General features: G+C 33.9%; 3 protein-coding genes across 4 annotated transcripts; all 3 read left to right on the forward strand.

The window, feature by feature from the left end:
- Window positions 1-1270: 1270 nt before the first annotated feature.
- Window positions 1271-3590, forward strand: LOC123209112 (pentatricopeptide repeat-containing protein At5g48910-like). 2 transcript variants are annotated; one of them, XM_044626876.1, is made up of 2 exons: window positions 1271-1682; window positions 1758-3590. In XM_044626876.1, exons 1-2 carry the CDS (start codon window positions 1329-1331, stop codon window positions 3339-3341), a joined length of 1938 nt encoding a protein of 645 aa, XP_044482811.1. In that variant the 5' UTR covers window positions 1271-1328; the 3' UTR covers window positions 3342-3590. The 2 variants fall into 2 exon arrangements, with proteins under 2 accessions (XP_044482811.1, XP_044482810.1); XM_044626875.1 differs by having other exon boundaries at window positions 1271-3590.
- Window positions 3591-4499: 909 nt separating this feature from the next.
- On the forward strand, window positions 4500-15772 carry LOC123209444 (protein SUPPRESSOR OF QUENCHING 1, chloroplastic). The gene is made up of 28 exons (XM_044627509.1): window positions 4500-5039; window positions 5392-5492; window positions 5577-5633; window positions 5724-5818; window positions 6147-6246; window positions 6856-6914; window positions 7166-7287; window positions 7659-7770; window positions 8181-8268; window positions 8412-8490; window positions 8594-8657; window positions 8793-8868; window positions 9149-9259; window positions 9933-10028; window positions 10745-10867; window positions 11187-11384; window positions 11721-11825; window positions 11968-12032; window positions 12319-12412; window positions 12548-12705; window positions 13150-13199; window positions 13307-13428; window positions 13598-13705; window positions 13927-14019; window positions 14425-14461; window positions 14605-14852; window positions 14940-15089; window positions 15467-15772. Exons 1-28 carry the CDS (start codon window positions 4676-4678, stop codon window positions 15635-15637), a joined length of 3246 nt encoding a protein of 1081 aa, XP_044483444.1. The 5' UTR covers window positions 4500-4675; the 3' UTR covers window positions 15638-15772.
- A 1313-nt stretch (window positions 15773-17085) lies between these two features.
- Window positions 17086-17931, forward strand: LOC123204337 (transcription factor bHLH149-like). Its single transcript, XM_044620944.1, has one exon. The coding sequence runs from the start codon at window positions 17228-17230 to the stop codon at window positions 17828-17830; it is 603 nt and encodes a 200-aa protein (XP_044476879.1). The 5' UTR covers window positions 17086-17227; the 3' UTR covers window positions 17831-17931.
- The last annotated feature ends 5348 nt before the right edge of the window (window positions 17932-23279 follow it).

The following is a 23279-nucleotide window of genomic DNA, read 5'->3' on the forward strand; positions in this document are numbered from 1 at the left end:
TTTCTTATTTTTGTCAGAAAATCTTTTCTTTTATTCTCGTATTTTTTTTAATTTTACATCCTGAAATCACTATTAAAATCCAAACCTTGATTTCACTCATTATCAATCTTCTTAGAATTATTTTTTGATTTTTTCTACTTTATAGTTTTTAAGTGAATCCCATTATTATCAACAATTTTTTATTTGAAAATATCATGTTTTTGATAATAAAAATAAGAAATATATATAACATGAAAGAAGAGTTGAGATGTTTAGTCTCAAACAAAGCAATTATCAGTTCATAACTTTTTATGTTCAATTATTTTTATTTTTATTATCATTTCTTTTGTTTATTTCTCCTTATGTTTAAATTTAAAAAGTTAGAGAAGATTCAAAATATAGTGTTTTATACTAAGCATAACTATCGCGTCACTTGAAAAATATCCACTTAGCTTCAACCCCACTCCCAATTATTTCATATGTTAGGTATTTGGAAATTTGATATGATGAATGGGTGCATGGTTCTACTTGTTGAATGGTACGAGATAAGGTGGGTACTAGGTGGGGCCTTATCCCCCATTGCAATGATTTTTTGACATTGTTTTTGGTTGTAAAATTTTTTTATTTTTATTTGTCTTTGTTTATTTTAAAAAAATTCTTATTATATGCATAGGATCGAACAATTATTTGAATGATGATTAAAAATTTGAGTTAATAATTGGCCATTTTTATCCAACTTATTTGCAAGTTGGTAATGTTGCATTTCTTGAAAGCAAATAATTAATTCAAAATGTATTTTATACTCTCTGCGCCGTTACATTCATTTATATAATCTTAATCTAGGGTGACATTGCTTTTTAGTTCTCATAAGCGGGGGATACTGTTTTGGCACCAAACCTTGGGGTTGGACATGGTAAAAATCCGGTTACAAAGGCCCAAAATTTCCGCTGGATCAAATTTCTGGAAGCCCAAAGTCGATAACGGGCCTCTAGTGTTCACGGTCATGCATAGAAACTTGTCGTCTATCATTTGTTTCCATGAACGACAGGTCGGTAAGTTGTCTCCAAGAAAAATAACGCGCCAATCTAACGGACGTTACGGACCCCGTCGGTTACAGTTTCCACTACAGGTCGTTCAGTAGCAAATTAAATAAACGACAGAACAGATAATGATCTTTCAAGGAAATGACAAATGAGAACTCAAAATAAACCTGAGAAAGCATGTGGCAGAGTTCTCAAGCTTGTAAAAAATCTGATACTACAGTTGTCTGATACTATCTATATGAAATATCATGTCAGTTAGCAGTTTGCTATCGGCTATGTCTGGATAAGGAAGAAAAAAGAAGAAAGATGAGCACAACCACAACCAGTAGCACCACAAATCTTCCTCACAATGTAAAACCAGATCACCTTTCAAAAACAAACATACCCACTTCCGAACTTTCCCAGAAAACAATCCTAGACCTTTTAAACACAAAATGCACCACTTCTTTACACCTCCTCAAGCAGGCTCACGCTGTTGTTTTAAAGAGTGGCCACTTTCAAGACCATTATGTAGCTGGCACGTTACTCAAGTCTTATGCAAATTCTCCTTCCAGCAACTTGAATTTTGTATCGAAGGTCTTCTATTATGTCCCTAGGCCTAATGTTTTTGTATGGAATGTTATGCTCAAAAGTTGCTTGGACCATAATGAGACTTGGAAGGTAATCTCCTATTATTATAAGATGGTCGTTGCTAATGCTAGGCCTAATAAGTTCACTTATCCTGTTGTTTTTAAGGCCTGCAATATTGCAGGTGTTGATAAAGAAGGATTGCAGATTCATACTCATGTAGTGAAACTTGGACTTCATGGAGATATTCACATTAAAAGTTCTGCAATTCAAATGTATGCATCTTTTGGACTTTTAATGGATGCAAGACAGTTTCTTGATGATGGTCAAGAATGTGATGTCATTTGTTGGAATGCTATGATTGATGGTTACTTGAAATGGGGAGACATTGAAGCTGCTAAAGAGTTGTTTAATTCTATGGTTGAAAAAAATATTGGATCTTATAATGCTATGATAAGTGGTTTAGCTAAGTGTGGAAGGTTTGATGATGCTAGAAAGTTATTTGATGAGATGAGTGATAAGAATGAAATCACATGGAGTTCAATTATTGACGGTTATATCAAAGGAGGGTACTATAAAGAGGCCTTGGAAGTATTTAATCAAATGCAGAATCAAGAGATTAGGCCAAGGAAATTTGTTTTGTCAAGTGTGCTATGTGCTTGTGCAAATTTTGGGGCTCTTGATCAGGGGAGATGGATTCATGCTTATTTGAAAAGAAATTCTATAAACTTGGATGCAGTATTGGGGACTGCCTTGATTGATATGTATGTCAAATGCGGGTGTCTTGATATGGCATGGGAGGTTTTTGAGAACATGAAAAAGAAAGAAGTGTTTTCTTGGAATGCCATGATTGGTGGGCTAGCCATGCATGGCCGAGCAGGGGATGCAATTGAATTATTTTTTAAAATGCTAAGGGAAAGGATGACACCTGATAAAATTACGTTTGTTAGTATTTTAAGTGCTTGTGCTCATGCGGGGATGGTTGACAGAGGCTTAGAGGTTTTGGATAATATGAAGATAACATTTGGTATTGAGCCTGAGGTGGAGCATTATGGATGTGTGGTAGACCTGTTAGGAAGGGCAGGGCTTTTAACTGAGGCTGAGGAACTCATTAGTACGATGCCAATGGAACCCAATGCAGCTGTTTGGGGTGCTCTTTTGGGTGCTTGTAAGAAACATGGAAATATTGAATTGAGTGAGAGGGTGGGGAAGATTTTGCTAGAGATGGAGCCAGAAAATAGTGGTCGATATGCATTGTTATCGAACATCTATGCGAAGGAAGGAAGATGGGATGATGTCGCAGAAGTAAGGAAGTTGATGAAGGAAAGAGGAATAAAGACAAATCCAGGAATTAGCACAATTGATTTGAATGGTATTGTTCATGAATTTAAAATGGGAGATGGATCACACCCTCAAGTGAAGGAAATCTATTTGATGTTGGAGAAGATCATTGATAAGCTGAAGATGGAAGGCTATTCACCAATTGCATCCCAAGTTCTGTTTGATATTGAAGAGGAAGATAAGGAAACTGCCCTTAAGTACCACAGTGAAAAGCTTGCAATTGCATTTGGACTCATTAACACAAATCCGGGAACAACCATCCGCATTGTAAAGAATTTGAGGGTGTGTGAGGATTGCCATTCTGCCACAAAGCTTATTTCTAAAGTATTTGAAAGGGATATCATTGTGAGGGACCGTGTTCGGTATCATCATTTCAGAAATGGTAAATGCTCCTGTAATGACTTTTGGTAAAAGTTATGGTCAGAATAGACGAAGGGTGAACATGAGGAGTAAAGAACACATATGCAGTAAAGGCAGTCAAGATTTTAAGCATGTAAGATAGTCGATATATGTAAAAACCTGCCAGTGAATATGGCAATTTCACATTATTCATGAGCAGTAAGTTGTGACAGACTGCAGAGGCTAACTTTGTTAAGGAATTCAAATAATCTAAACAGCAGCTAATTTCAAGTAGAAAACAGGCTGAGAAATGTGTTATTTTAATGTTCTCTTCGGTTTGGACGAACTTTTAGATTTTCATGAACATCCATAAAACACAGAAAAGAATCGTTATCAGAAACATAACAATTGATTAAATTAATTATTTCTCTTCATAGCGAACAAACAGAAAGATAGCTTCATTTGTTGAAGGATCGACTATTTATAAGTATTTCTTTAATAGGTATGCACATGTGATTTTAAAAAAGACAGAAAAACTATAATCTTGTTGAGTCTCACTAAGTGCTGAATTAATGCTTTAGATCCGTATCTCTCACAGCATTTCTGTATCTTAGTTTATCATAGATACTATAAATCTACTTAGTTGTGTACAATACACGTCTATGTAGCAATATCAAGCTTATGACACAGCACTGTCACACCCTTCAAGCACGCTATAAATTTATATACCATAATATTTTTTTTCCTCCTTAATTTGTTAGCAACTCCTGCAATCGTTGGTATAAACATGGTCAGAATTGGTAGATGATCCAGAAGGATTCCCATAGTTTTCATAACTATGGTTCACCTCATCTGTGCTATATCATCAGTGACATTGATTCTGGATTTGCTATCATTGTTCGTAGAAACTGATAGCATTGAATCAACTGTGACCTCTAGCAAGTGTAAAAATTCAGTCTTAATTGCCTAATACTAAGACTAATCTTCACTTTGATATCCTTTGTAAGCACAGTGAAATTGTCTCATTGAATTGAAAGTGTACTGTCCTGTGAATTGTTACTTCACAACTTCAACTTTGCTAACAAAGCATATAACTGAAGTTGGGCTATTTTTGGGCTTTAAAAGAGGTCTACATTGACCTGGCATAGGCTCAACCTATCAAAAAAGTGTGGTCAGTAAGTGGATAATGTGCAAATTATTCAACACTTCACAACTCACCTCTAACTCATTATGCCAAGCCATTTATCCACCACTAAAATGTCACTTCGTTTCCCTCAGGTACCCTCTTCCAAACTCCAACTAGTACTACGCATCCATTTCACGAAAATGTAAGGACATAATTGTCCCAGACTACCTGGAATTATATAATTAGTTATCAGTTACCAGTTAAACAACCAGGCTCAACAATGCAACTACTGTCACCACCACCACCTTCTTTGTCTCATCAATCCACACTTTTCTTCTTCTTTTCAAAGGCAAAGCTTCTAAACCGTGCTTCAGCCTCAAACCTTTTTTATCAATGCAGAGTAAAACGCCAAGTTTTTACCCAAAAAGTGGTGTTAAAAGCATGTGCAACAAAAGTGGAGCAGAAAGATGTGAATGTCTCAGAACATGTATCAAGTGAGTGGGGGAAAGTTTCTGCTGTGTTGTTTGATATGGATGGAGTGTTGTGTAACAGTGAGGAGCCTTCAAGAAGGGCTGGTGTGGATGTTTTTGCTGAAATGGGAGTTGAAGTTACAGTTGAGGACTTTGTCCCTTTCATGGGAACTGGTAAGAGCTAATAGTCACTAATTACTTTTGATTGTTAATTGTTAACTTCGGTTGCATGGGCTACGATCGGCAATTAAAGAATCGTAACGGGCTGTGTATAATGGCCAGGAACTTACGTTAATATAAACATGAATCTTCTGTTTATGAGACAAAAGGAGGTGGATAAGTTGATGCAACTGAAGGAAGCAGAGATAATGTGGGGCTGATATAATCTTCAAAGATACAATTTTAAATATAAAGAGAATTAGTTTATGTTTGAATGTGATGGATCATTCTATTATTGTGTTAACTTGGAGTTTTGATATGTAATTTTTAGCTTTTAATATTTACATGTCCTATGGTGATGTAATAGGTGAGGCAAATTTCTTAGGCGGTGTAGCTTCTGTTAAAGGAGTGAAGGGATTTGATCCTGAGAAGGCCAAAAAGAGGTTCTTTGAGATATATCTGGAGAAGGTCATTAATCTATTACTAAACCTAATATTTCAATGAAAAGATGGTTACTCATTACTAACCTCTGATTTCGATCAACGCTTGCAGTATGCAAAACCGAATTCAGGAATAGGATTTGTGGGAGCCCTTGAACTGATTAATCAGGTATGTAAGCTAATTAATGTCTAATTTCATTATCCCAATTACTTGTTGCTGCAATTAAAAATTGGCTAATTTAATGCTGCTGTAAAACAGTGCAAAAGCAACGGACTAAAAGTTGCTGTTGCATCAAGTGCTGATCGCGTCAAGGTTGATGCAAATTTAGCTGCTGCTGGTTTACCAGTATCTATGTAAGCCTATCTAGTCATTGGAAAAGTTTCTAAAGTTTAAAGAACACACTTGAATATTTACCTCAATCTGATATTGTTTAATGGTTTGCATGTGGCTGTGGATCACTGAAACTCCCGCTTTCGATGATTGTTGTGTTTCCATGATCAAAGTTGTGGCCGTCACATTGACTCAAACTCAGATAACTAGGACTATGTCAAAAATATACTAGAGCGATATTTGGGTGGTGGGAATGAGAACCATCTAGAAATCAGATTAGTGCAGACCTTCAAGTTTATACTTTAATTTAAACCTTATGTTCTTACCGTATTGTTATCCTCTTGCCATCAGGTTTGATGCTATTGTATCAGCAGATGCTTTTGAGAATTTGAAGCCTGCTCCTGATATTTTCTTAGTTGCATCAAAGATCTTGAACGTGCCCACTAGCGAGGTATACCACTAGATTCTGCAGTGTCATTTCTTTGCTGATATCGCCTGCACAAGGTTTTTCTTCTTAACTTTTTGGGTTCATCAGCCAAAAATATTGAATTCAGCTGCATAGTTTTATATTTTGCAACATATTATTTTAGCAGCGTATGTCTTATTATTTTCTGGGATGAAATTTGTTTTTTCTTACAAAGTGTTGGCAAGTCTGAAAATGACATTGCTGGCTAGACTTGCAATATGCAGGCATTTAGCATAACTCTAAGTCTATATATATAAGATTTTCTAAATAGTTTCAGAATGTTTCTCAAACGCTTTCAGAAATTTCGTTCGGTCAGCTTTATCACAGTCTAAATCCATAGATTCCTAGGTCATGTTACTATCCATTTGAAGAAATTTATCAGATACCTTCTAGTGAGTGTTCATCTACAGAGTTTCCATATCTTTACCAGATATTCTATGTTTTTTTTTTTTTTTGGTTTATCAGGAGATTTCTTTGTATGTTTTATCATTATGTTGTGTGATAAAGAATGCTTTCATAGAAATGGTTGATTGTCTTTTTTTTTTTGTGAATTCTTTTATATGTATGATTATAATCTTTGTCTGCTGTTCCCAGTGTATTGTTATTGAAGACGCACTAGCTGGGGTTCAGGCTGCTAAAGCTGCACAAATGAGGTAAATATTCAATGCATGCCCAGGTTGGTTTTCTTGAGATAACCATTGTAATATGTGTCTTCAAACTTTGATTGCTTTCATAAATGTCTGAACTTGCTGGATCTAAGTTGAATCTCTTTCCTTCCCTGCATTTTATCATGTTTTATTAGTCATCAGACTCCTGCTTTATTATTTCCAATTTTACATACCAAATATAAAAGAAGATTTTTCCTTTTTCTGGGTAAATGGTACTTACTATCTGCATCTTGCAGATGTATTGCAGTGAAAACTACATTGTCAGAGGAGATTCTGAAGGATGCCGGTCCATCGCTTATCAGAAATGAGATAGGAAGCGTTTCACTTGATGATATTCTCAGTGGTGGCCCTGATTATAGTATGTAGTCCTGAGAATATGCACAAACATTTCTTTGTACCTGTGCCGTCTATACTGTAAAATGGTGAAGCAACACTGTGCCAATATTTTTAGGACTATGTTTTTTAGTAATTTATATTTTGTTGTAATGGATATCTTTTGTACTGGAAAACATTCTCCTGCACTACGAAAGTGCAACCTTCTGCTCAGTGCTCCAATTGGCTGAAATTATATTTTTTAGTTATATTTGCAATAAGAGGGTTGATCAAGAACTTACAATTAGAACTTCTTATTGATGATATTCTCTTACCAGTTACCAACTCTTTCAAATGGGACAGTGATAATTTTTACATTCTGGCACAACGAGATCTAATAAAGATGCATCACTGCAGATAATGGAAGTTTTTCCTCAAAAAAATCGTATGCCATGTCTGAAGAAAAAATAGTTAATGGGCCCGTCCAGGTTGTAGGTGCTACCAGTGACAAAGATCTCTCAGCTTGGAGGTAAGACAGGCTCCATATCTGCAAAGTTTGAGTCAAACCATGTTGAATGTTCACACTATTCCTTATTTTGTGTTATAATTAGTTTTGTAGTTTTCCCCTCTTATCCATTTCTTTAGTTTCTCCTAACAATATTCAAATTGTAAGAAGCTTTTGATGTGATGCTCCATTATGAAAATTGGTTCCCTTCTATACTGTTTTCATTCTTTCTTCAAGAGAACTATGTTTTGGAGATATGTTAACTTGCATCATTTAATTTTTTACCTAGATACTCTGTATGCATAAAATCCCAATGATGAGCAGTCAATATCTTAGCACAACAATAATTTTCCAAGTTTCATTTTCTGACAATGCAAACAGAGTCTTTTGAGATAACATTTCAGCTTGAGGTCGCAGAATTAATTTATGGACAGGTTGCAGGGTTCTCGACGAGAAGTACTGAGATACGGAAGTTTGGGAGTTGCTATATCTTGTCTCATCTTCACAGTGGCAAACTGGAAGGTATAGCAAACTTGGTCTTATGAATGTTGGAGTTTCTGCTAGATTTATGTTGAAATATCAGCACTATTTTCATTGAGTTACTAGAATATTTGAAACTCTTTTCTTGTCATTTGAGTGAATATAAAACTACTGTACTTTCACAGGCAATGCAATATGCATCTCCTAAAGCTATCTGGAATGTATTATTTGGAGTCAACCGTCCCTTGTTTGAACCAAATGACGGTATTTTCATGTTCCTTATGGTTCTAATTGTTAAGTGTATGAATAGATAATGCAATTTAACTTTAAAAAGGATGTTAATCTACTTCATTATGAATCATTGAAGGAGACTCATCACAATCAGTACGAGTCCAACAATTTGTGAACTATATTTATGATATTGAAAATAGGTAAGAAGATTAGCTTTCACCTTATATAATAAGTTATTAAATTTCTCTTCAATTTGTTAAGCCATTCTGCAAATCATTTTTCTTGTGAGTGCGTTGCTGCTTAATTTGTTTGAAAGAATTTTTTTGTCATTTTAGGAAAACTACTCCTATTGTACCGGAATTTCCAATGAATCTTGATTGGTTGAATACAGCTCCCCTTCAGTTTCGCAGGGTAATGATTTAACTCAAATTCGTAGAATTTCATTAACCTTCCAAAAAAATATATCTGAGTTTCTAGGCTGTCAAACATATGATTGGTTCCCCTTAAATTTGTTTAGAGACAAAGTGGTTACATGTCATTCAAACTATGCATCCTAAAATGCAATAATACATATATGCTTCTTAAAGATAAAATAAAGGTAATGATTCTTTTGCATATCTAATTAAGTCAAATACAGAAAATTTGCTTGTTTTTATAGCTCCAGTTCTGAACTACTTCAGCTTTTGTGCAGGATTTGAAAGGAAAGGTGGTCTTACTTGATTTTTGGACTTACTGCTGTATAAATTGTATGCATGTGCTGCCAGATTTAGAGTTTCTGGAGAAGAAATACAAAGACAAGCCAGTAAAATTCTCTTTCTTAATTATTATATTTCAATCTCTCAACTGTTTGAAGTTTCTCTTTTATGTGGTTATGCTTTGTTTTTGGTGAATTGCTCAGATAGCTTTGTGGCTTAACATCATGTAGCGGGTGAGAGAGAGAGAGAGAGAGGGGTACTATAACCACGAAAGTTGACATTGCTAGATTGATTGAATTGGGTTGAGGGGAGTATGTCAAAGTGTCCAATATGAAAATTATTTATACTATTTTTCTGACCATTTCCTTGCATGGTCCTTCATTTTCTTCCACCAGTGTTTGGCTTTCCATGTTTTACCAACAAATTGAACTGTATTCATTTTCACACAGCAAACTACTCTGGGCAATGGTATCTAGTTTATTTTGATTAGTGGATATACACTGTTATGGCATATTAAATTGAGTGTATAAATCTAACAAGCATCTCTATATATAACTCTAAATGTTAAATATGGCTTTGAATAACAAAAGCGTAATTAGCTGGACAATAGTGCAGTGATCTGAAGCTATCAGTTATGACATTTGCCTTTGTAATATAAATATTGCTTAACACTTCTTTCTACAAATGATATTTATTTCGCTGATTGATGAGTCAACTGGCCTAACTATTGACACATGTTCTAATGCATGATCATTTCATATGTGCTTTTCATTTGTACAGTTTACAGTTGTGGGAGTACATTCAGCTAAGTTTGATAATGAGAAAGATTTGGAAGCTATTCGTAATGCAGTGCTACGCTATGACATAACTCATCCTGTAAGTGTACTGCTTGAAACCTGGTGTGAACATATTCATGCTTGTTCTCTAAGTATTATGGATACCATAGAGCAAACTTAAATCTATTTTTGCTTGAAGCTGTCCCTGGGATCTATATGCCTTCCTGGGTTGTGAACTTCTCTAGCTTTACACAATCTGTATGATCATCTGCTACTTGACTTGGTTACACATGCATGCATATTCCTGCTTCATGTTTCATGCATTTGTTAGAACTGATGCATATAAATACAGCTAGGCATGTCCTTTGTACCAAGCATACCATCTAAAGGATTGTTGAGAAATATATTATGGTAATATCTTGCAAGTTATTCAGGGGTAAAGATTTTGTCTTCCTCAAAAGATATGATTATCAAGACTGGGAAAAAATGCCAAGTTTGTTAGGTATCCCATCTCAAATTTAAAAATTAGCTCCCATGTACTGTATGGTAATTAACTTGATATGCCTAGCCTATTTTCATCCAAAAGCATATCAATTACTTGGGAAGAGATGGTTGTCAATGTTGTATGTGACCTAATTTATATACTGAAATGATAATTTCCTGCATAAGAAATTTCATTTGGAGCTTTACAAATTTATTTACTTGATTATCATAGATGAATTTGAACATATTTGTACATTACCTTTGTGTCTTTGTTTTCTTGTACTGTCAGTACATAATGGAGCTTAATGTTTCTTTGGCCACTTCTTGATTTAGGTTGTCAACGATGGAGACATGTATTTGTGGAGAGAGTTAGGTGTAAATTCATGGCCTACATTTGCCATAGTTGGGCCCAATGGTAAGCTCCTAGCTCAACTAGCTGGTGAAGGACACCGAAAGGTACTAATTATTCAATTCTAATTTCCCCATTAAAAATGTTACAGATGAGCACTTTACTTTCTAGTATATTAAAAATACACAAAGTTGTTTGATTGTTTATGCAAATGGACTATTGTGTGGCACCCTGCTTTGTCCTTATGCAAGATGAGTTTAGCATTTCTCTGGGTAATTCTTTATTATGAACTGAGATTCTGAGGATGATATTTAGCCTTAAACTTTCTGATATAATAATTTTTGTCAATTTATAATAACTTAAATTTGCTAGCAAATGGCACTTTTTGAGAAAGAAAATTGAAACAGTTATTCTTTTTTCTCTAAGGATCTCGATGATTTAGTTGAGGCAGCTCTTCTGTTTTATGGTGGGAAGAAACTCCTTGACAATACACCGGTTCCTGTGACTTTGGAGAAAGACAATGATCCTCGCTTACTCACATCTCCTTTGAAGTTTCCCGGTAAGCTGGCGATTGATATCCTCAACAACCGGCTCTTCATTTCAGATAGTAACCATAACAGAATAGTAGGTTCTCTTTTTCTCTCTGAAAAAATTTACACTTGCAGACTTCTATTTTAGATGTATATTTCTCTTCGTAATTGTATGAAATTGGTAGTTAGAAGCATCTTAAATGTGCTCATAGTGCAACAATATGCTTGAAATTGTTTTTGCTATTTAAAGTTTGATGATGCTATGTAGATTACATGTTTGTAAGTACTATATACTCATGATAATCTACCATGTAATGAATAATGGTATATAATCAGTATATTTGAATCCAATATTTCCTTGTCCTGTAATGAATGGCATGTGTAAATGCTTGGATTGTTATTTAACTGTCTTGTCACATCTGGACTTCAGGTGGTAACTGATCTAGATGGGAATTTTATTGTCCAAATTGGTAGCACAGGAGAGGAAGGTCTATGTGATGGATCCTTTGAGGATGCCACCTTTAATCGTCCTCAAGTAAGGGTTAAGTTAATACCTCCAGTCATAGTCAATATAGATAAATAGACATGTACATATCCAGCTTTGTTATCTTGTGCTTCATTTTTTATGTGGATGAATTGGTACTAAGTAGTAACATTGTGTCCACTTGTTTCTCTAGGGCCTGGCTTACAATGCAAAGAAAAACATTCTTTATGTTGCAGATACTGAAAACCACGCTTTGAGGTATGTGTTGGGTTCAATTTTATCCTTCAATTGTTTTGAAGCCTTTTTAGGCTCTATTACTGATTTACCTGACAGGTGGCCTTGATTTTTTCATTTGCGTTTTGCTACATTTAGCATAATTCCCCAAGACTTATTCATGCTTTTCTCAGACAGAAAAGAAAAGAAAACTGTGTTCATACATTTTGATTTTAATCCTTACGATAAGGTCACAAAGGAATTACATTACAGCATCATCTCCATAATCTCTCATGGAAAAGTTTCAGTAGTTTCAATGCATGTGTCGTAGGGAGATTGATTTTGTCAATGAAAAGGTGCGAACAATAGCTGGAAATGGAACCAAAGGCTCTGACTACCAAGGGGGAGACAAGGGAAGCTCTCAGGTAAGATTGGATAACACGACTTAATGATGCATATTCTGGTCACACTCTTAGTGTTCTTATAAAAAAATTTGGCCCCTTTGTATACTGAATTGACATCTTTCTTAATATGTAAAAATTTTATTCCATTTTTTTCAGCTCCTCAATTCTCCATGGGATGTCTGTTTTGATCCAGTAAATGAGAAGGTTTACATTGCAATGGCTGGCCAACATCAGATCTGGGAACACAATACACTTGATGGAATTACCAAAGCTTTTAGCGGCGATGGTTATGAAAGGAACTTGAATGGATCAAGGTAATTCAAAGAATTATAATAATCAGTATAAGTGATATCAGGTGATTCTTTTTCTATTACATCTTCATGCTTCACATATGAATCTTATTAGATATTTGTGCTCTAAATAGGAACTTTTTAGTTCATAAGAAAGAAAAAAAGTTTAAGCTGATAAAGAATAGTTTGATCAGTTTGAAGTCCAGGCTGAACTAAGATGAGCTTGCATTGAGAAACGACAGAACCTCATTCGCTTGGCAACTGCCCTGTTAAATGTTTATAGCTCTGAAAAGATCCATAAGATATAGTAATGCCTATATATTTGTTTGCACTCATTAAATTACATTTGAGATATACTTGAGATTATTTGTCTTAATTTCAATTTTTTATTCATTTACATTTATGTTTTCAACTTGTGTGATACTCCTGGATATTTGGCATTGATGTACTGATTTTTTGTTGAGGTAGCTCTACAACAACATCATTTGCACAACCATCCGGAATTTCATTATCTCCTGGTAATATGCTGGGATACTTTGACAGATTTCATATTCTCAACCATTTTATGATAGTGTAAATGTTTCTGTCATCATATCTGAAGTTTCAAATGGGTGCTTATTTGTAGATTTCATGGAAATTTATGTTGCGGATAGTGAGAGTAGCTCCATACGGGCACTCAGTCTAAAAACAGGAGGATCAAGATTGCTGGTTGGTGGCGATCCTTTCTTCTCAGACAATTTGTTCAAGGTAATTTTAGCTTAAAAATTGAGGAGCCCATTTCATCTTGGAAAAATATTTTGGTCTCATAAAATTAGATGAAAGTAAATTACAAACATTGAAGAAGACATACATTACATATCTAGTTTATGTCATTTTGTCTTTTGCTCCTAAAACTCTTACAATGTATAATATGCAGTTCGGAGACCATGATGGAACAGGGTCTGAAGTCCTTCTTCAACATCCACTAGGAGTCTGTTCTGCGAAAGATGGTCTAATTTATATTACAGATAGCTACAATCACAAGGTAATTAGCTAATGGATGAAGATATTTAAGATGGTAAGATACTTTGGCCTGCCATCATATGTTGAAGGTTCTGATGATGAATTTAAAGCTTCATGAATGCTCATGATGCCATTACTTGGGGCCTCTTGTTGAGAGTAGATCACATAACTGATAAATGAATGTGAATTATAGCTCAAGCGAAGTTAACTTGATATTTCTTCTCTTTTTGGGTGATAATTTAGATCAAGAAGCTGGATCCAGCTACTAAAACGGTCAGTACCCTAGCAGGGACTGGGAAAGCTGGTTTCAAGGATGGATCAGCTCTAGTGGCTCAGGTTAGAACAATAATTTGTGTCCTTACTGAATTCTGCTCATACTGGAGGCTGAGAATTCAGTATATGTTGCTTTGAAGGATTTTAATTTCAAAAAGAAAGAAGTCTGCAAAATGGAATTTAAGATGCAGTGAAAATGAGTTTCTTTCATTAGTTCGTAATGCTATACCTGAGTTACTAAGTGTGATTAGATTAAAAAGTAAGTCCAAGTATCATCTCATATTTTGAATTCTGTTACAATCACATCTCCTGAATTATTACAATGAAGCTGTGTCATCCTTGTTAACCTAATGAACCCAAATGAAAGGTTGAGGATGTTTATAAAACTCTCCAAGTAAGATAGATCACTATTCCTGATTTTATGACAGCCTGAAATTTCACTTTTAATGCATTTACTTGTTTTTTCAGCTTTCAGAGCCATCAGGAATCATCGAAGCTGCAAAAGGTGATATTATCTTCTCTGTTTTCATTAGCTGCAAACAGTTATCAAATTAATGTGGAAGCTTTGATCAAAAGATTGTAATTTACCATTCCTTTGCAGAAATTATTATAAATACTTTGTAAAAGTCTTTCTTGATGAATTTTCAGGAACGCTTCTGATAGCTGATACAAACAATAGTGTCATCAGATACCTGGACTTGACCAAGGGGGAACCTGAACTTCTTACTTTAGAGCTAAAGGGAGTTCAGCCTCCTGCACCCAAATCCAAATCACCAAAACGCCTTAGGAAGCGATCATCTTCTGACACTGAGACCGTTATTGTTAATGGTGGTGTGTCCAATGAAGGCAATCTCCGTATTAAAATTTCATTACCGGAAGAGTACCATTTCTCTAGGGTACAGACAGTCTTAGTCACTAAGGCTTCATCTTTTTCCTTTTACATTTTTACTTTATAATTCTCTGTTTATTAATTATAAATGCAGGAAGCACGTGGTAAATTCACTGTTGATATTGAACCTGAGAATTCTGTTGTCGTTGATCCTTTGGATGGAAATCTTAGTCTAGAAGGATCAGCGGTACTACACTTCAGGAGAATCTCCCCATCAGCTTCAATGGGTAGAATTAGTTGCAAGGTAAGCCTCTTTTCTGTGCTAATTGCACCCACAACTCAAAAACTGTTTGAATTGAACTGTTTCATGACAAGTAAAACCATGTGATTGCTGTCTAGATTGATTCCCTAGCCCTCAGTACCAACATTGAGGCAATAAAGGGTGTTTTAGTAACCATGAATACAACCTGGTTCTGGATTGCAGCCCCATTGTAACACTATTAAACGCATGTAACACCAAAATTTCTATGTTATGAGATCAAATTGGTATTCACTATTCAGATATGCAGACTATACTAGCATAAAGATGGCACACAAAAGAAGTTTTAATACAACTTATCAAAAAAATAAAGTCCACACCATCTTCGCAGGCTCATTGACTATTTTGTTGGTGTTTTTCAGGTCTATTACTGCAAAGAAGATGAAGTGTGCCTGTACAGATCCCTTTTATTTGAAGTACCCTTCCAAAATGAAGTTCCGGACTCAACCCTAGCAGAAGTTACTCTTGCTTATGCCATTAAGCCCAAAATTTCAACAACTGGTTTACAGATTCCAGCTGCGGCTGCAACCTGAAAGCAACTTCTTGTAAGCCTCCTAAATAGTTTTCTTTACTCAAACTTTTCATATATATTTAATATTTGATGAATGCAAATGGAATCAAATAAAATTTATTCAAGTTGATGAGCCCCATAAGGGCTTTTAAAACCAGACCCACCACCAGCTTTCATTTAACTCTAATTATTGGTGAATCAAAGGAAGAATTTGTTGCAGTTTCTGTGCAAGGCTAAGGCCCCGCCGCCATGAAACTTTAAATTTTTTTTAATTAGTGTTTTACAACCTGTAATGTGATTAATTAACATGATAATCATGATCATTGTGTTGAGGATAAGCAAAGGATAGATTGTTGGCCAAGGCAGGCAGGCAGGCAAACAGTCACTCGCGCACACTTGTGTGGTCAATTATATGAAACTTGTGAGTGATTGTTTATTGATGTATAATGACAGATTAGCTCCCTAAATGGATAGCAAAACAATATATTAATACATAGAATCAAACAAAATCATGTGATTAAAGTAGTAGTTGACTGCTTAAAACGCGTTAGTTCTACCAAATCTCTTTGCCGGCAACTGCAAGGCAAGAGCCAACATTTCTGCCTGCATGTTTATTGCCATACTCTTGACTTGTTCTTCATCTGTTTTTCAGCGATTGTTTCTCTTTGGAAAAATGGGTTCATGGTTGGACATCTGGATTAACTCTTACTTGTAAATCTTGTTGGAGTGCAATTGACTTACTTGTTTGTATGAAAATCCTACATCATTTGAGAATGATATGCACAAACAAGCAGCAACTAGAATTAAAATGGTAAAACTCATGTTTATCTGAGATAAGTTTAAGAATTCCAGAGCCAATCTACGACAATTTCAGGAATCAAGATTAAGAAAGAAAATATAATAAAATGGGATTTGAAGGCACAAGGGGGTTGAACTTTCAGGGGTGGCATTCAAGCGTGTCTCATGCAGGGAGGTATGACTCCATGTCTTCCACTAATAAATTAAAATACAGGCAGCAGGGTTCAATCATATCATGTCAATATATATATCTTTCACTTTTTAACATATAATAACTAAAACGCGTTTTTGTAGATTTTACACAATTACATTACATACTCATTGTTCATTGAGGGAAGATTTTTTCTTTTAAATATAAAAGAAATTGTATAACTTTAAATAAAAATAAAAAATAAAAAATGCAATTAAGATGAAAATATTAATTCATTCATTCTTCTCAATAAAAACAAATAAAAATTAGTTCAAATTTACTATGTTTAATTTGAGATTGAGTTTGACTTATAAAAAAATAAAAATAAAAATAAAAATTATTTAAATTTAAAAAATCACTTAAAAAAAAAAGTTAAAAATATGAATTTAAATTCCAACCAAAATCCTAAATAAAACTCAGCTTGTCCAGTTTAATATAAAATTTCTTTAATTAGAACTCCGTTTATTTGAAATGAAATTTCTTTGATTCCAACTGAACTGATTCATTCCAGCCGAACAGTAACTTGGAATAGCCAAAAGACACGTGTATCCTCTGATATTGATTTAAAACTCCCTTCACCCCTCCAATCGATTTCTCAACTCTCTCTGCAACTTAACCAATTTCATGGAACCCTCTCCTGATTCCGACGACACCTCCGCCGTTGAACCTTATCCTAAGAGGCACAGATTAAACTACTACCACCACCACTCCGATCATCATCATCATTTTCAATCTACCAACCGATGGAGAACGCACACCCACCAACAGATCTACTCCTCCAAGCTTCTCCAAGCTATTCGCCACGTTCGTCGCTCTAACGCCGGACGAAGCCGAGAATTCCGCGAAATTGCTGACCGAATCTTGGCTGTCTCTGCCAAGGGGATGACGCGGTGGAGCCGTGCGATTCTGGCCACTCCGCTTTATTCGAGACTTAAAAAACGCCACTTTAAAGTCAAAACCGGTTGCAGCCGGTTGAAACGGAAGGCCAAAGAATTGAATAAGCGACCGAGCAGGAACAGCAAGTTACCAGCTTTTGAAAAAAAATTGAGTGTTCTTAGCCGGTTGATTCCCGGTTGCCGTAAGATATCGTGCTTGAATCTTCTAGGAGAAGCCACTGATTACATAGCAGCACTGGAGATGCAGGTCCGAGCCATGACGGCTCTCACTGAGATTCTCGCCGACGCTCCGCCGGTCGACAATCGGATCGGGTCAGACTTGACCTTGTAAAAAACAAAATTGCCGCGGCTTCCCCTGTCAGGTGTCATTATTTTTTAAATTTATTTCAACTTTTTTAATGAGATATTTAAACTGGTGCATGTTATTGTGTACATGGCTTTTCTTCCTTTCTTCACATCCACTTTATTGTTATTATTATTATTATTAATTAATTATAATTAAGACGATAATCCCAACCATTATTCTTCGTTGATATTGTAATAATTGACTTTGTTTGGAATTGTAGTTGCTTCAACTTCATTATAATGTGATTGATGGAGTAAAGTCTTAACCTTCACATGCTATGCTCAACTTTTTGGTGTCTCCAATAATGGTTTCAGAGTGTTGACATCTTTCTGTGTCACCCCATCTTCAATCCCAACAAATCTATGTAGAATGAATAGGGAGAAAGAAAGAGAGAGTCTGACAGGAAAGGATATTAAGAGATAGGAAATTGTGGATGATGAAGAAAATGTAGAGAAAAATAGACGAACCCCACAGGAGAAGAAAGGGGTTTGTTAATTTACATTTAGCCAAATTAGTGTTGTGAACAAAACATCTTCATTGCAATTCAGTTCATTTCACACTTGCATACATACATAGATGTGCTTTCTTGGTCCTACAAATATTTTGAATGAACTAGTCCTCAAAGGCAAAGGCCCCACCCTCCTAAATGCCATCCATGTGATTGATTTTCAAAACTACATAACTTCACATGCCATTTTGAGAGCATCAAACATTATGCTCGAAAGACAATTTTAAAACCAACCCCACCTCTTCCTCTTTGACATCTACATTTTTGGTCACTACTATACTTCTAATCCTTTTCATTTTGTTATTTCTATTATTATTACAATTACTGCTACCACTATCACATGTGCCCTCTATACCTTTCATATTTATTCACCACATCTCTTTCATTTCTGAATTAGAATTCTTTCCAGTCTTGGCTATCTCACACGAACCTTCATGATTGATTTGGGTTTTATCTATTAATTCAGGACCGCATTTGCTTATTATTATTATTATTATTTGTTTTGTAGATTTCACAACTTTTGTTTTGTTTTTGTGTATTTGCTTTCAAATTCATACATATGTCTCCTTATTTTCACATGCATCCATGTGCCTTCATTTATGAACCGCTTCTTCCCCCTTTGGGTGAGTTATTCATTTGTAACATCTCATAGCTATGGTTAGGCTCTAATTAATTGGTGTACTAGACATCCCAATTACTTAATTACCTTAAAACTCTAGTTATCTACACCACTAATTCATGATTATGAGTGGTTTCATTCTAATTTTCTTTCTTAAAAAATGGAGCCATTAAATTTTCATTCTTATAAAACATAAGTGCTTCAAGTAGGAGCTGGGTTTGTTTGAAATATGAATCAAACAAATGGTAAGGCTACATTAATCTCTGAGTTCTAATTCATTTACTAACCACATATCTACATCCATCTTGCTTCTAGTGATCAATAAAGTTGTCCATATTAATAATCTAATTCATGATCTTGTTTGTATTCTGGTTACATATATTTATTATACTATTAAAGTCCCCCACCCTATTCAATTTTTTAAGAAAATTTCTTGATGTTGATGAAAGACAATATAGTTAATGTTACCTTATGTATCAAGTGATTTTATGAGAACCGAAATAATCCGAACTTATAATGCATTTGGGAAATAGTGATATATGAGGTTCCAAATGAAGTAATCAAAGAAGATGGAAGAGAATTGGTTGTGTATTAATAGCAAATAGCATGGGCAGCAGAGAAACATGGCTATAGAAGAGAAATAGTAACATGGTGGTAAATAGGAACAAGTACATTGTTCTGTTCCAGCCTGACATGCCCACATCAAATGTTTTCTCACAACTCCAAAGCCTCACCAATACTACCAAAATCATATTCATATATATATATATACTTCTCCATTATTATTATTATTATTATTATTATTATTATTTTGATAAGTAAGTATATATTCACAACCAAGCCGAAGCTAGGAACAAAAGGCACCCTAAGCTCAGCTTGAACCAAAAAAGAGACAAGTTAGCAGGAGCTGACGACACAAAAAAACCCTCAACAAAACAACCTTAACCAACAGGACATGTTCTTAGGAGAAGAGGGACATAAAACAAAAAGAAACAACCCTAAGGTTATATGAGAGCCTCTCCATTATTATTATTATTATTATTCTCATCTTTCTCTCTTCCTTTTTTATAAATTATACAAAAAGTAGATACTAAGAGATATGAATAAATTGATGTATTATTACATTATTAAACTTTTTTTATTATTAATATAAAATTATTTAATGATGCATTAGTTTGTTTTATCCATTATTATCTTTTTATACGTTAAATATTATTGAATTAGTATGTATATATATGTGTGTGTGCATGTGTATATATATATATATTCACGGTTCTCCTTTTAAGTTATCAAATATTCAATTACATTTTTAACCTTATACACTATCAACATCTCCAAGTACAATTTCTTGTGACTATAGTACACTTTCATCAAATATTACTCGATTAATTGTTGGCCCAAAAAAAATTTATAAAGCTTGAGAGAAAAAAAAGGGTTAGATGGAAGAAGAATAATAAATGAATAGTGGTGAAGAAGAAAACAAAAGAAACCGACTTCTGAGTTGGCGAATGGAATTGACGTCCAATAAAACATACAGAAACAAGACAAATTATATGTCAAACTCAAACAATTTATTCTGTTTATTTTATGAATTAAGTTTTAATTTGGCCAAATGACTATTTGCCACTCAAGCCGTGACGAAAACTTAATTTTTTATTTGTTAATTATTAAAATTTAAAAATTAATTTATTTATTAAATTTTTATTATTATTATTATTTGAGGTAAAATTTTTATTTGTCAAAATATTAAAAAAATTAAAAATTTATCACATTCTTTTGTTAAGGTTAAAAATCTAATAAATTTTTTTCTACCCAAAGTTTAAAAAATCAACATTTTTTCTTAAAATTTTTTTTGTCACTACCACTAGTAGTTAGAGACAACGATGGCGAAAGTGGTATTCTCCCTTCCTTTTAACTTCTCTCTCAATTTTACTCTATTTTCGATTATCATCGACCGACAAAATACGCTGATGAAGACGAATTACGTCTTAGTTTGGAGACAAAGAAATGTCTTTGTTGGCCTGTTTCATCTATTGATGATAGCTGAAAATAAAGCAAGACTGAGAGAGAAGTCGTAAGGAAGGGAGAACGCGATCGTCACAGTCTCTGGCCATTGACAATAGCGGTTGGAAAAATCCTAAGGGCAAATATTGATTTTTTAAACTTTGAGTGGAAGAAAATTTGTTAAATTTTAAACTTGGGGGAGAGAGAGAATATGATAAATTTTTTATTTTTTTAAAATATTTTGATAAAAGTAACAGTAAAAGTAAAATTTAATAGATAGATGTATAGTTAAATTTTTGATAATTAGCAGGTGAAAAGTTGGGACGGAAAGGAATAACCATTTGGCTTTCTAAATTTATTTATGTCGTATATGGAGGCATTAGAGTGTATGTGTACATATTGAAAACGAAAGGCGCACGAAAGGCTTGTGTGTGTGTATATATATATATATATATATATATATGATTCCTTATCCTATGACCAAAAAAAGCTTATTATTAACATCTTTTCTTTTAACCCTGAAGGATTTATTCTCACCCAAATTTTGATGTGTTTTCAAAATATAATAAATGAGATTTTAAAAATCTAAATATTTACTCATGAGTTATTAACTTTTATCAAAATAGGGGGTAAAATTATCATTATATCATTAAGTCTTAAAACCTAAGAATTTATATCATTTCTGGCCCCCCGCCCCCCATAGTTAAAAAAATAAACAAGTTTCTCTCATCCAAAAGTTTAAAAAATTAACTTTTTTCTCTAAAGTTTTTTCTTTGTTCTTCTGAGATGGGAATCAACTATCATCATCAATCGACCACTTTAACATCTTCTTCTTCGATCGGACGAAGATAATTTGTTTTCTTCTGATTAATGGATCGATATCATAAGAATCATTGTATTCATACATTAATGTCTTTTAATATATTTATATTAAAATGAAAGATTGTCATGGTGAGTTATTAAGATAGTTTCCGTACGTTTATTATCTGAGTTGTTGGGCTCTATCACAAGGGATAGTCCTCCACCAGTGGGGTTTTTTTGTCAAAAGAATAAATTAATTAGTCTTATCACCAAATTAAGGACATAGGGATGGAATAAAAAAGAATCACTTGACATTTCTCAAGTTCTAAAATTTTTCTTCGAGACATAGGTCAAATACCTTTTCTCTAACTTCACCCCTCGATATTTCATTTCTGACTATTGTCACCAAATTCATATCAGGTGATATGAAATGGATTTGGATAAGCTCTTCATTGAATTTGACCTAACATTTAAAGGATCTTAGCATACATTATAGTTATTAAGATATAAAGATGATGGCTCTTTCTCTTTCACCCCAAGGCCCAAACCCCGTCTCTTATATAAATAAATAGACCGCTTTGGATCATTAGAATTAGGTGGTTAAAGTCATTATAGGCTTTATATTGATAGAGAAGCCCACTGAAGATGAGACCCATGCCATGCAATGCATTATGATGATGTATCTGGAGAATTAATGAGTTTGAGAGTCCCAATGTCAACTTGTGACCTTCCGGTTACCTTTCTTCGCTTGAATCTAGAATTTGGATTACAGTCATATATCAAAACATAAAACTTTATAAATATCGACAATTCTTATACACAGAAGCAGAAGCGTAAGAGTCATTTATATACGATGAGATGATCCCAAAGTACAAATTCAAGGGGTTAAACTTAAGGGTAGTTTGGTTTCAGTAGTTAAAGATTATTTTAATAATCTATCTTTTATTATCTTATTTGATTTGTCAATAATAAAAGATTACAGTAATTTTCTATTACTAATACTAACACAACATGTAATATAAATAGTAATCAGATTACCACCTTCATCTTAGGTATTATAAAATTATTAAGCTAATATTAATTTTATTATAATTATATTATTATTTATTAATTTTTTGAGACAAAAATAAATTTATTTTTAATTAATATAACAAATAATATAAAAAATATTTAAAAATAATTATATTAGAAGATATTTAAGTAAAATAATTTACTAGTATTTTTTTATTACATTTAACTAAACACAATAATTATTTATATATATCAAATTTTATCAAACATAATAATTATTTACACTCAGTAATTTTTTAACTAATTTAATAATAAAATATTATTTAAACTAAACGTGTTCTAAGGTTACTTATAAGACCCATGCCATGCAATGCATTATGATAATGTATCACGAGAATTAATGAGTTTAAGAGTCCCAATATCAACTTGTGACTTTCCAGTTGCCTTCTTCGCTTGAATCGAGAATTTGGATTACGGTTATATATCAAAAC

This window comes from Mangifera indica, chromosome 2 (genome assembly GCF_011075055.1).
Source record: "Mangifera indica cultivar Alphonso chromosome 2, CATAS_Mindica_2.1, whole genome shotgun sequence".
Taxonomy (NCBI): Eukaryota; Viridiplantae; Streptophyta; class Magnoliopsida; order Sapindales; family Anacardiaceae; genus Mangifera; species Mangifera indica.